The sequence below is a fragment of the Triturus cristatus genome, chromosome 12 (genome assembly GCF_964204655.1).
Source record: "Triturus cristatus chromosome 12, aTriCri1.1, whole genome shotgun sequence".
Lineage (NCBI taxonomy): Eukaryota > Metazoa > Chordata > Amphibia > Caudata > Salamandridae > Triturus > Triturus cristatus.
In genome coordinates this window covers 780,631,425-780,644,077 of record NC_140595.1, presented here as the reverse complement: position 1 = coordinate 780,644,077, position 12,653 = coordinate 780,631,425, and the positions used below count along the sequence as shown (strand labels likewise).

The following is a 12,653-nucleotide window of genomic DNA, read 5'->3' as shown; positions in this document are numbered from 1 at the left end:
TTTTCGCAATCCCTCTACCCCAGGAAGAATATCAGTTATATAGTTCATGTTGCAAAATACTCTCACTCTACGGTCCGAGAAAGAGAAGTAAAAACCAATTTCCATGGTAAAAGAATAAGCAGTAATTTGTCAAAAGATATAACTTGACATTTGAATTTTGTGACAGATAAAAAAGCTAAGTCTGAAGGCCTCTTTATTGTTCATTCACCTTCTGAACGCCATCGTGGTTAACTTCTAGCACCCATGGCTGTTGGCATGGGAGGGAACACTTTGAATAGCCCTCAAATTGTAAGTGTATGTCAGATCTTGACCCTCTCAAGAGGAGTCTAGTGTGATAGTCCAAAAACTGTGTGCAGTATGGTACAGGGTTTTTTCTTGGTGATCACTTCCCTGTGCTGTCACGTGCATTGTGGTAGCTAAGGTGCCAGGGACCTTGGTGCAAGGAAGGAAATTGTCCTCATTGCCTACTACCATGGCTGGACTGGCCAGCGGGGAAAGCGGGCAATCCCCGGGAGGCTGGAGGAGCCCCAGAAGGCTGTTTTTGGCACTTGGAGGCCAGTTTCGGCCTTTAGGAGTGGTGGTGCACGTTATGCAATTCCAGCAGCAACTTGCTTCTAACGTGCATTAACACCTCTGTACAAGGGTGAATAATTTATAATTTTTGCCAGGACCCCTTGCCCGGTGCCACTGCACTCGCAGCACTGATCATAGCTGTGTCCCTAGTTAGTCTGTGCACGTGCACGAAGGGGTTTAGAAAGAGACACATGTATAGTGAGGAGCTCAAGTGTCATTCCTAGGAAGGTTAGGAAGGTGCATGTGTGCTTTGATGGAGGCAGAAGCGTCTTTGATGGCAGGCACTACCTGTGATGGGGACAAAAAAAAATCTGCCTCTGGGGGAGCACAAACTGTACTCAAGCAGTGGAATCATTGCTACATTGGGCCGCGTGGGTTCAGTATACAGTCTGAAGTCTTTGCCCCTGTCCTGAAAAGCTCTCTTTGCTGTAAGGTCGAGTGCCAGGCTGAGGCCCCCCTCCAGAGGTTTCACTGTTTCTTGTCCAGGCCCCTCGCTGTCATGGAAGCGGCTGATGAGAGGTCTCCTGCCCTGTGTAATTTTAGGTTGTCCTTGCCGCGCCTCCAGACGGGCGTCTTCTTGGCATCTGAAAGCTCTTTGAATTGGTTTTTCATACATTTTCCGTCATTTCTTTTTTAACCTGCCTCGCTTGCCTCAGGAAGCTGAGTGCTGAGAGACAGGGCCTCTCTGTGCGAGCTCCTCTCACACCACCCCTTTGACACTCGCTAATGTAACCTCTCATTCCTCGCACGTGCCACGCCACACAAGGGCTGCGGGGCTGCGCTTTCACCTTCCGCGTGCTCGCTGGCCTATCACATCCGGTTCACATTGGCTTTTCTCGCGCTCGCTGCCATGAGACGACCCTCATTCACGGACGGACATTCCTAACCTGCTGTCTCCTTTCTCCTCACAGACAAGCTGCTTGTCCTCACAGCCGCCACCGAGGAGACCGAGGGCTACCAGCGCTTCCTGCGGACCGCCAAGTATTTCAACTACACGGTGAAGGTGCGTCCACGCCTGCCGGACAACCTATCGTGAGACCTGTCTTCTTCTGTTCTGTCTCTAACTGTACTGCCATTAGGCAGCGGGGGTGGGGGCAGGATTCATGGCAGCTTTATGCATAGTTGCTGTAAGTGGGACTCACCCGCGCAGTACTCCTCGCTTACCCTTGGTTTACTTCTTGAATCTAGGAGTAAGCCAGGACTACAAGAGGAAGTCACAAGACAATCGTATTGTGTCCAGCGCTACCTGTCATTAGGCAGAGCGTGCAGGGGAGGGTACACCGGCTCTTTGGGGCTATGTCTTCCATTGGGTTGTAATATTGGGCACAACAGGTACAGGGAACGAATCACCAGCTGTAGGGATATCCAGGTTTGGCCCAGCCAATCGGCGTGCTTGTATTGCTGGCACTAGCTACTGTTTGCCTCATTGCCTGCCTCTTAAATTGATTGAGTGTAGGCAGCAGGGACGTTACACAGTCGCCCACGTCTCTCCCACCGGAGCTGTCTGAGGGATCATGGGGGTCATGTGAACTGTCGATTTTGACATGGGCAGGTTCATAGGAAGGACTGCAAGGTTTTTTAAATACCTGCAGCTGTGTGATTGGTTATGGTCTAATCAAGGACCACTGGGAAGTGTTTTAGACGGGCAGGTCTCTGAACTAGCTAAGAAGGAGAGATTATCTACAGTGGAAGCCATTTCTAAAGAAATGCTTGAGTCAGTTCTTACTTGGGGTTCGACTGGGGTATTCCTTGAGAGGGAAGAGCTTATTCAACTATGACAAAAATTCACACTCTTCTGCAGGGCTCGGATATTACGAGAACCCAATTTTGCTATTTCGTTTGGCTGTATGTACCACACACTAGTTCATATACGTAGCTGACTCCCCAAAGCTAGTATACATTGTAATGGATGTCAGCTTCACCCAAGATAATGGAATGTTCGAAGCCGGGTGAATTATTGATTTAAAGGCTGAAGTCAGAAGTGGATGGGAAGCTACATTTATTGACCAATACCGTGCTGTGGTACTGGTGTGCCTAGATCTGGCTGCACTCTGTCTCTTGGGGTCCTTGGTGCCATGTGTGCCAGTTAAAAGGAGGACGGACTCCGAACTTCCCTCCACCGGTGCATGGCACGACATGTAAATAAGAACCTGACCTGGAAAGATGGCACTATTGTAGAGTGGGTGCAACTGATACATAGACACCACGGGGCAACGTGTGGCTAGAATTGCCAGCTGGTGATGGAGTTTAGTCCTATGTGACTTTTATCGGGGTGATGCCTTGATTGTACCCTGCACATGGTCACCATGAATGCTAAGCTCGCATGAGCTAATGAAATTTACTATATTTGATACTTAAATTATTGTAAGTGTTGGATAATATGCCATTTCAAATAATGCCTTTAGCTTTTGTATCCTCTTTTTGCAATCAGTGATTAAATTGTGACAAACTAGTCCTGTCTGGCGATGGTGGGTGAGATTAAGGGGAATGGTGCTAATTGCATTACTTGCTGTAAAATGTTGGTGTTAACAGGTGTTAATCTCCGTTTACCTCGTGAAACGGAGGTGCCACAAGTGAACCCTCTGATCTGTTAATCGCCCTTTACCTCATGTGACGGAGGTGCCACCAGTGAACCCCCTTATTTGTTAATAACCCATTACCCGGTGTGACAGATGTGTCGCTAAAGGGCCATCTTAATACCTGTTAATTGCCCTTTACCTCGTGTGTCGGAGGTGCTGCCAGAGAACCCTCTTATCTGTTACTTGCTCTTCACGTTGTGTGAAGGAGGTGCCACCAGAGAACCCTCTTAACAGCTGTTTTTTGCCCTTTACCTCGTGTGACGGAGGTGCGGCCAGAGGACCCTCTTATTTGTTCATCGCCCTTCACCTCGGGTGGCGGAGTTGCTACTAGAGAACACTCATAACAGCTGTTAATCTCCGTTTACCTCTTGTGACGGAGGTGCCACTAGAGAACCCTCTTATCTGTTAATCGCCCTTCACCTCATGTGGTAGAGATGACACTAGTGAACCCTCTTAACACCTATTAATTGCCCTTCACCTTGTGTGACGGAAGTTCCACGTGAGAACCCTCTTATCTGAAGAGACCATTAGTTATAGATTCCTTACCTTAGAATTACCCCCAGGCATCAGACTGGATCCGTAGAAATTTTTTCTAAGCAGTACCCCTGCACGTCGGTTGGTGGCGTTGGTCGACTGTGTCTTAGACGCCGCCCCTGCACGCTGACATCAGTTCTTTCTTTTTCCGCGCCAGCCAGCGCAGATCCGGAGAAAGCTTGCCCCTTAGTCGCTTTTCGACTAACCTTTTTCAATGTCTTTTTGAGTCTATCGACTCCTGGTAGCATGAGGGATGTCCCATCGTCGGACCGGCTTCAAGCCTTGTGACTCCTGTCACAAATTGATGTCCGTCACGGATGCCTCAGGTGCCTGGAGCGCGACCACGACCCGAAGTCGTGCTCCGACTGCCGGTCCACGAATCCGAAGTCTTTGCGGGAGCAGTCCCAAAAGCTCTGGAAGTTCTGGCAGTCCGCTCTGCGCTGTTCGAGGTCCCGGTTGAGGGGAAGGTCGCGGGACCGGTTGCGGAGCCAATACCATTCGTCATCGAAGTCTTCGCACTCCTCTGGTAAGTCGAAGCACTAGAAGAAGGCGAAGAAGCATCATTGCTCTTCGCCATCTCCCCATCTGTCGGCTAAAGCGACGCGACGCGGGACCCGGAGCATCGACGCTCTCCGGCTCTTTCCTCAGAGCCCTCTGGGATGGCTGTGCGCTTCCCTCCCTTTGCCGGAGCGTCCCCTGTCTATCTTTGCCAGTTTTATGAAGCGCTGCACAGCATCTTTGTTAGTAACCGCAGAAAATGCCAATACTGATACTCATTCAGACTCAACAATTATTCCAACAACCAGATGACCTAAACACTCTGATTTGAAAAATTGAATTTTTCTTTTTTCTTTTGAAGTATTTTGTCTTTCTTATATTATACCTTTGTGTTGATAAACAGTTAGTTTTAGGATTTAAGAATACAAATAAATGCAATTATAGACATACACCGTAGACACCACAACATTTAACACACTAAGACACACAAATGTGATACATATAAAGTACAAATCTGTATACAATTGAAAATGCACAAACTATCTTATAAAGCTTTTGTTCTAAACAGGTTTTAACTTTCACGTTTTAAAATATACAGTGCCTCTGATTCTTTTAATTATAAACATAACATTTTTGATTTATAATTCAGAGGCCACATCCAAATGGTGGACCTACTAGGCTCACTTAATATTCCCAAAATCTATATACACTTAATCAATGGTGAGCAACATGTGGTCTACCCATCTTAGTGGGCACCTATTTGGTAAGAAATGAGACCAGTCGCCGCGTTTCAAACCCTTGAGACATTGTCGGGTTCTCCTCAGGACGTAGAACATCAAGCTCAATCTTTTCTCAAACGAACATTAATCTCCTTGATCATCAGCCGGTGAAACGAGTCGCCATGAGCAACTTGTGTATCTTGAAAATAATGCTCCTTCCCACATTCACTTGTTTGCCAGATGTTTTTATTTTCCAGAGTATTTGCTTTGTTCTCCTTCGAATCACCAGAGTATGGAGTAAACCAACGCTTTATCATACTAATTCATTTCCGGTTCAATTTAATCCAAATCGATACACAAGTTGCTCATGGCGACTCGTTTCATCATGTGATGGTGGTGCCACCAGATAACCCTCTTGTCTGTTAACAACCGGTTTCCTCATGTGATGGTGGTACCACTAGAGAACCCTCTGATCTGTTAATCTCCGTTTTCCTCATGTTGCGGAGGTGCCACCAGAGGTCACTCTCAACAGCTTGTAATTGTCCTTTACCTCCTGTGTTGAGGTGACATAGAGAACCCTCTTACCTGTTAATCTCCGTTTATCTCTTGTGGCGAGGCGCCACCAGAGAACCCTCTTAACAGCTGTTAATAGCCCGTTACCTCGTGTGACGGAGGTGCCGCCGGTAACCCTCTTATCCTTTACCTCGTGTGACGGAGGTCCTCGCAGACAATCATGCTGGGTTTGTTTAAGTCTTGCTCTGTTTCCATCAAAATAGGTGTGCCTCAGGGCTCATCCCTGAGTCCAACGCCGTTTAAGATTTATGTAGTCTCCCCTTGCCCGGATTGTTAAATTCTGTGGTTTTAACCTTCTTGCCCATTACCTCGTGTGATGGAGGTACCGCCAGAGAACCCTCTTATCCGTTACCTGTGTGACGGAGGTTCCGCCAGAGAACCCTCTTATCCTTTACCTCGTGTGACGGAGGTCCCGCCAGAGAACCCTCTTATCCTTTACCTCGTGTGAGGGAGGTGCCGCCAGAGAACCCTCTTATCCTTTACCTCGTGTGAGGGAGGTGCCTACAGAGAACCCTCTTATCCTTTACCTCGTGTGACAGAGGTGCCGCCAGGTAACCCTCTTATCCTTTACCTCGTGTGACGGAGGTGCCACCAGGTAACCCTCTTATCCTTTACCTCGTGTGACGGAGGTGCCACCAGAGAACCCTCTTATCCTTTACCTCGTGTGACGGAGGTCCCGCCAGAAAACCCACTTATCCTTTACCTCGTGTGAAGGAGGTGCCACCAGAGAACCCTCTTATCCTTTATCTCATGTGAGGGAGGTGCCACCAGAGAACCCTCTTATCCTTTACCTCGTGTGAGGGAAGTGCCGCCAGAGAACCCTCTTATCCTTTACCTCGTGTGATGGAGGTGCCGCCAGAGAACTCTTATCCTTTACCCCGCGTAACGGAGGTGCGGCCAGAGACCCCTCTTATCCTTTACCTCGTGTGACGGAGGTGCCGCCAGAGAACCCTCTTATTCTTTACCTCGTGTGATGGAGGTGCCGCCAGAGAACCCTCTTATCCTTTACCTCGTGTGACGGAGGTCCCGCCAGAGAACCCACTTATCCTTTACCTCGTGTGAGGGAGGTGCCGCCAGAGAACCCTCTTATCCTTTACCTCGTGTGAGGGAGGTGCCTACAGAGAACCCTCTTATCCTTTACCTCGTGTGACAGAGGTGCCATCAGGTAACCCTCTTATCCTTTACCTCGTGTGACGGAGGTGCCACCAGCTAACCCTCTTATCCTTTACCTCGTGTGACGGAGGTGCCACCAGAGAACCCTCTTATCCTTTACCTCGTGTGACGGAGGTCCCGCCAGAGAACACTCTTATCCGTTACCTCTTGTGACGGAGGTGCCGCCAGGTAACTCTCTTATCCTTTACCTCGTGTGAGGGAGGTGCCACCAGAGAACCCTCTTATCCTTTACCTCGTGTGAGGGAAGTGCCGCCAGAGAACTCTCTTATCCTTTATCTCACGTAACGGAGGTGCGGCCAGAGAACCCTCTTATCCTTTACCTCGTGTGACGGAGGTGCCGCCAGAGAACCCTCTTATTCTTTACCTCGTGTGAGGGAGGTGCCACCAGTTAACCCGCTTATCCTTTACCTCGTGTGGGGGAGGTGCCGCCAGAGAACCCTCTTATCCTTTACCTCGTGTGATGGAGGTGCTGCCAGAGAACCCTCTTATCCTTTACCTTGTGTGATGGAGGTGCCGCCAGAGAACTCTCTTATCCTTTACCTCGTGTGACGGAGGTGCGGCCAGAGAACCCCTTATCCTTTACCTCGTGTGACGGAGGTCCCGCCAGAGAACCCTCTTATCCTTTACCTCGTGTGAGGGAGGTGCCGCCAGAGAACCCTCTTATCCTTTACCTCGTGTGAGGGAGGTGCCTACAGAGAACCCTCTTATCCTTTACCTCGTGTGACAGAGGTGCCGCCAGGTAACCCTCTTATCCTTTACCTCGTGTGACGGAGGTGCCACCAGGTAACCCTCTTATCCTTTACCTCATGTGACGGAGGTGCCACCAGAGAACCCTCTTATCCTTTACCTCGTGTGACGGAGGTCCCTCCAGAGAACACTCTTATCCGTTACCTCTTGTGACGGAGGTGCCGCCAGGTAACTCTCTTACCCTTTACCTCGTGCAAGGGAGGTGCCACCAGGTAACCCTCTTATCCTTTACCTCGTGTGAGGGAGGTGCCGCCACAGAACCCTCTTATCCTTTACCTCGTGTGACGGAGGTGCCACCAGAGAACCCTCTTATCCTTTACCTCGTGTGACGGAGGTGCCGCCAGAGAACTCTCTTATCCTTTACCTCGTGTGACGGAGGTGCCACCAGAGAACCCTCTTATCCTTTACCTCGTGTGATGGAGGTGCCGCCAGGTAACTCTCTTATCCTTTACCTCGTGCAAGGGAGGTGCCACCAAGTAACCCTCTTATCCTTTACCTCGTGTGAGGGAGGTGCCGCCACAGAGCCCTCTTATCCTTTACCTCGTGTGACGGAGGTGCCACCAGGTAACCCTCTTATCCTTTACCTCGTTTGACGGAGGTGCCACCAGAGAACCCTCTTATCCTTTACCTCGTGTGACGGAGGTCCCGCCACAAAACCCACTTATCCTTTACCTCGTGTGACGGAGGTGCCACCAGAGAACCCTCTTGTCCTTTATCTCGTGTGAGGGAGGTGCCACCAGAGAACCCTCTTATCCTTTACCTCGTGTGACGGAAGTGCCGCCAGAGAACCCTCTTATCCTTTACCTTGTGTGAGGGAGGTGCGGCCAGAAAACACTCTTATCCTTTACCTCGTGTGATGGAGGTGCCGCCAGAGAACTCTCTTATCCTTTACCCCGCGTAACGGAGGTGCGGCCAGAGAACCCTCTTATTCTTTACCTCGTGTGACGGAGGTCCCGCCAGAGAACCCACTTATCCTTTACCTTGTGTGCGGGAGGTGCCGCCAGAGAACCCTCTTATCCTTTACCTCGTGTGAGGGAGGTGCCTACAGAGAACCCTCTTATCCTTTACCTCGTGTGACAGAGGTGCCATCAGGTAACCCTCTTATCCTTTACCTCGTGTGACGGAGGTGCCACCAGCTAACCCTCTTCTCCTTTACCTCGTGTGACGGAGGTGCCACCAGAGAACCCTCTTATCCTTTACCTCGTGTGACGGAGGTCCCGCCAGAGAACACTTTTATCCGTTACCTCTTGTGACGGAGGTGCCGCCAGGTAACCCTCTTATCCTTTACCTCGTGTGACGGAGGTGCCACCAGAGAACACTCTTATCCTTTATCTCGTGTGAGGGAGGTGCCACCAGAGAACCCTCTTATCCTTTACCTCGTGTGAGGGAAGTGCCGCCAGAGAACTCTCTTATCCTTTACCTCGCGTAACGGAGGTGCGGCCAGAGAACCCTCTTATCCTTTACCTTGTGTGACGGAGGTGCCGCCAGAGAACCCTCTTATTCTTTACCTCGTGTGAGGGAGGTGCCACCAGTTAACCCGCTTATCCTTTACCTCGTGTGGGGGAGGTGCCGCCAGAGAACCCTCTTATCCTTTACCTCGTGTGATGGAGGTGCTGCCAGAGAACCCTCTTATCCTTTACCTTGTGTGATGGAGGTGCCGCCAGAGAACTCTCTTATCCTTTACCTCGTGTGACGGAGGTGCGGCCAGAGAACCCCCTTATCCTTTACCTCGTGTGACGGAGGTCCCGCCAGAGAACCCTCTTATCCTTTACCTCGTGTGAGGGAGGTGCCACCAGAGAACCCTCTTATCCTTTACCTCGTGTGAGGGAGGTGCCTACAGAGAACCCTCTTATCCTTTACCTCGTGTGACAGAGGTGCCGCCAGGTAACCCTCTTATCCTTTACCTCGTGTGACGGAGGTGCCACCAGGTAACCCTCTTATCCTTTACCTCATGTGACGGAGGTGCCACCAGAGAACCCTCTTATCCTTTACCTCGTGTGACGGAGGTCCCGCCAGAGAACACTCTTATCCGTTACCTCTTGTGACGGAGGTGCCGCCAGGTAACTCTCTTATCCTTTACCTCGTGCAAGGGAGGTGCCACCAGGTAACCCTCTTATCCTTTACCTCGTGTGAGGGAGGTGCCGCCACAGAACCCTCTTATCCTTTACCTCGTGTGACGGAGGTGCCACCAGAGAACCCTCTTATCCTTTACCTCGTGTGATGGAGGTGCCGCCAGAGAACTCTCTTATCCTTTAACTCGTGTGACGGAGGTGTGGCCAGAGAACCCTCTTATCCTTTACCTCGTGTGACGGAGGTCCCGCCAGAGAACACTCTTATCCGTTACCTCTTGTGACGGAGGTGCCGCCAGGTAACTCTCTTATCATTTACCTCGTGCAAGGGAGGTGCCACCAGGTAACCCTCTTATCCTTTACCTCGTGTGAGGGAGGTGCCGCCACAGAACCCTCTTATCCTTTACCTCGTGTGAGGGAGGTGCCACCAGAGAACCCTCTTATCCTTTACCTCGTGTGATGGAGGTGCCGCCAGAGAACTCTCTTATCCTTTACCTCGTGTGACGGAGGTGTGGCCAGAGAACCCTCTTATCCTTTATCTCGTGTGAGGGAGGTGCCACCAGAGAACCCTCTTATCCTTTACCTCGTGTGACGGAAGTGCCGCCAGAAAACACTCTTATCCTTTACCTCGTGTGAGGGAGGTGCGGCCAGAAAACACTCTTATCCTTTACCTCGTGTGATGGAGGTGCCGCCAGAGAACTCTTATCCTTTACCCCGCGTAACGGAGGTGCGGCCAGAGAACCCTCTTATCCTTTACCTCGTGTGACGGAGGTGCCGCCAGAGAACCCTCTTATTCTTTACCTCGTGTGGGGGAGGTGCCGCCAGAGAACCCTCTTATCCTTTACGTCGTGTGATGGAGGTGCCGCCAGAGAACTCTCTTATCCTTTACCTCGTGTGACGGAGGTGCCGCCAGAGAACCCTCTTATCCTTTACCTCGTGTGACGGAGGTCCCGCCAGAGAACCCACTTATCCTTTACCTCGTGTGAGGGAGGTGCCGCCAGAGAACCCTCTTATCCTTTACCTCGTGTGAGGGAGGTGCCTACAGAGAACCCTCTTATCATTTACCTCGTGTGACAGAGGTGCCATCAGGTAACCCTCTTATCCTTTACCTCGTGTGACGGAGGTGCCACCAGCTAACCCTCTTCTCCTTTACCTCGTGCGACGGAGGTGCCACCAGAGAACCCTCTTATCCTTTACCTCGTGTGACGGAGGTCCCGCCAGAGAACTCTTTTATCCGTTACCTCTTGTGACGGAGGTGCCGCCAGGTAACCCTCTTATCCTTTACCTCGTGTGACGGAGGTGCCACCAGAGAACACTCTTATCCTTTATCTCGTGTGAGGGAGGTGCCGCCAGAGAACCCTCTTATCCTTTACCTCGTGTGAGGGAAGTGCCGCCAGAGAACTCTCTTATCCTTTACCTCGCGTAACGGAGGTGCGGCCAGAGAACCCTCTTATCCTTTACCTTGTGTGACGGAGGTGCCGCCAGAGAACCCTCTTATTCTTTACCTCGTGTGAGGGAGGTGCAACCAGTTAACCCGCTTATCCTTTACCTCGTGTGGGGGAGGTGCCGCCAGAGAACCCTCTTATCCTTTACCTCGTGTGATGGAGGTGCTGCCAGAGAACCCTCTTATCCTTTACCTTGTGTGATGGAGGTGCCGCCAGAGAACTCTCTTATCCTTTACCTCGTGTGACGGAGGTGCGGCCAGAGAACCCCCTTATCCTTTACCTCGTGTGACGGAGGTCCCGCCAGAGAACCCTCTTATCCTTTACCTCGTGTGAGGGAGGTGCCACCAGAGAACCCTCTTATCCTTTACCTCGTGTGAGGGAGGTGCCTACAGAGAACCCTCTTATCCTTTACCTCGTGTGACAGAGGTGCCGCCAGGTAACCCTCTTATCCTTTACCTCGTGTGACGGAGGTGCCACCAGGTAACCCTCTTATCCTTTACCTCATGTGACGGAGGTGCCACCAGAGAACCCTCTTATCCTTTACCTCGTGTGACGGAGGTCCCGCCAGAGAACACTCTTATCCGTTACCTCTTGTGACGGAGGTGCCGCCAGGTAACTCTCTTATCCTTTACCTCGTGCAAGGGAGGTGCCACCAGGTAACCCTCTTATCCTTTACCTCGTGTGAGGGAGGTGCCGCCACAGAACCCTCTTATTCTTTACCTCGTGTGACGGAGGTGCCACCAGAGAACCCTCTTATCCTTTACCTCGTGTGATGGAGGTGCCGCCAGAGAACTCTCTTATCCTTTACCTCGTGTGACGGAGGTGTGGCCAGAGAACCCTCTTATCCTTTACCTCGTGTGAGGAAGGTGCCACCAGGTAACGCGCTTCTCCTTTACCTCGTGTGAGGGAGGTACTGCCAGAGAACCCTCATCCTTTACCTTGTGTGATGGAGGTGCCACCAGGTAACGCTCTTATCGTTTACCTCGTGTGACGGAGGTGTCGCCAGAGAACCCTCTTATCCTTTACCTCGTGTGAGGGAGGTGTCGCCAGAGAACCCTCTTATCCTTTACCTCGTGTGAGGGAGGTGCCGCCAGGTAGCCCTCTTATCCTTTAGCTCATGTGACGGAGGTGCCGCCAGAGAACCCTCTTATCCTTTACCTCGTGTGAGGGAAGTGCCGCCAGAGAAGCCTCTTATCCTTTACCTCGTGTGAGGGAGGTCCCGCCAGAGAACCCTCTTATCCTTTACCTCGTGGGACGGAGCTGTCGCCAGAGAACCCTCTTATCCTTTACCTCTTGTGAGGGAGGTGCCACCAGGTAACCCTCTTATCCTTTAGCTCGTGTGACGGAGGTGCCTCCAGAGAACCCTCTTATCCTTTACCTCGTGTGAGGGAGGTGCCGCCAGAGAACGCTCTTATCCTTTACCTCATGTGAGGGAGGTGCTGCCAGAGAACCCTCTTATCCTTTACCTCGTGTGACAGAGGTGTCGCCAGAGAACACTCTTATCCTTTGCCTCTTGTGAGGGAGGTGCCACCAGGTAACCCTCTTATCATGTAGCTCGTGTGACGGAGGTGCCGCCAGAGAACCCTCTTATTCTTTACCTCGTGGGAGGGAGGTGCCGCCAGAGAACCCTCTTATTCTTTACCTCGTGTGAGGAAGGTGCGGCCAGAAAACCCTCTTATCCTTTAACTCGTGTGAGGGAGGTGCCACCAGGTAACCCTCTTATCCTGTAGCTCGTGTGACGGA

General features: G+C 51.2%; 1 protein-coding gene across 1 annotated transcript in view; it reads left to right on the top strand.

Moving 5' to 3' along the window:
- Positions 1 to 12,653, top strand: part of PLOD3 (procollagen-lysine,2-oxoglutarate 5-dioxygenase 3) — a 361,546-nt gene that overhangs the window by 138,016 nt on the left and 210,877 nt on the right. Inside the window, exon 2 of the mRNA XM_085639312.1 lies at positions 1,485 to 1,576. Coding sequence (XP_085495438.1) covers positions 1,485 to 1,576 — 92 coding nt within the window. The remainder of the gene's footprint in view (positions 1 to 1,484; positions 1,577 to 12,653) is intronic.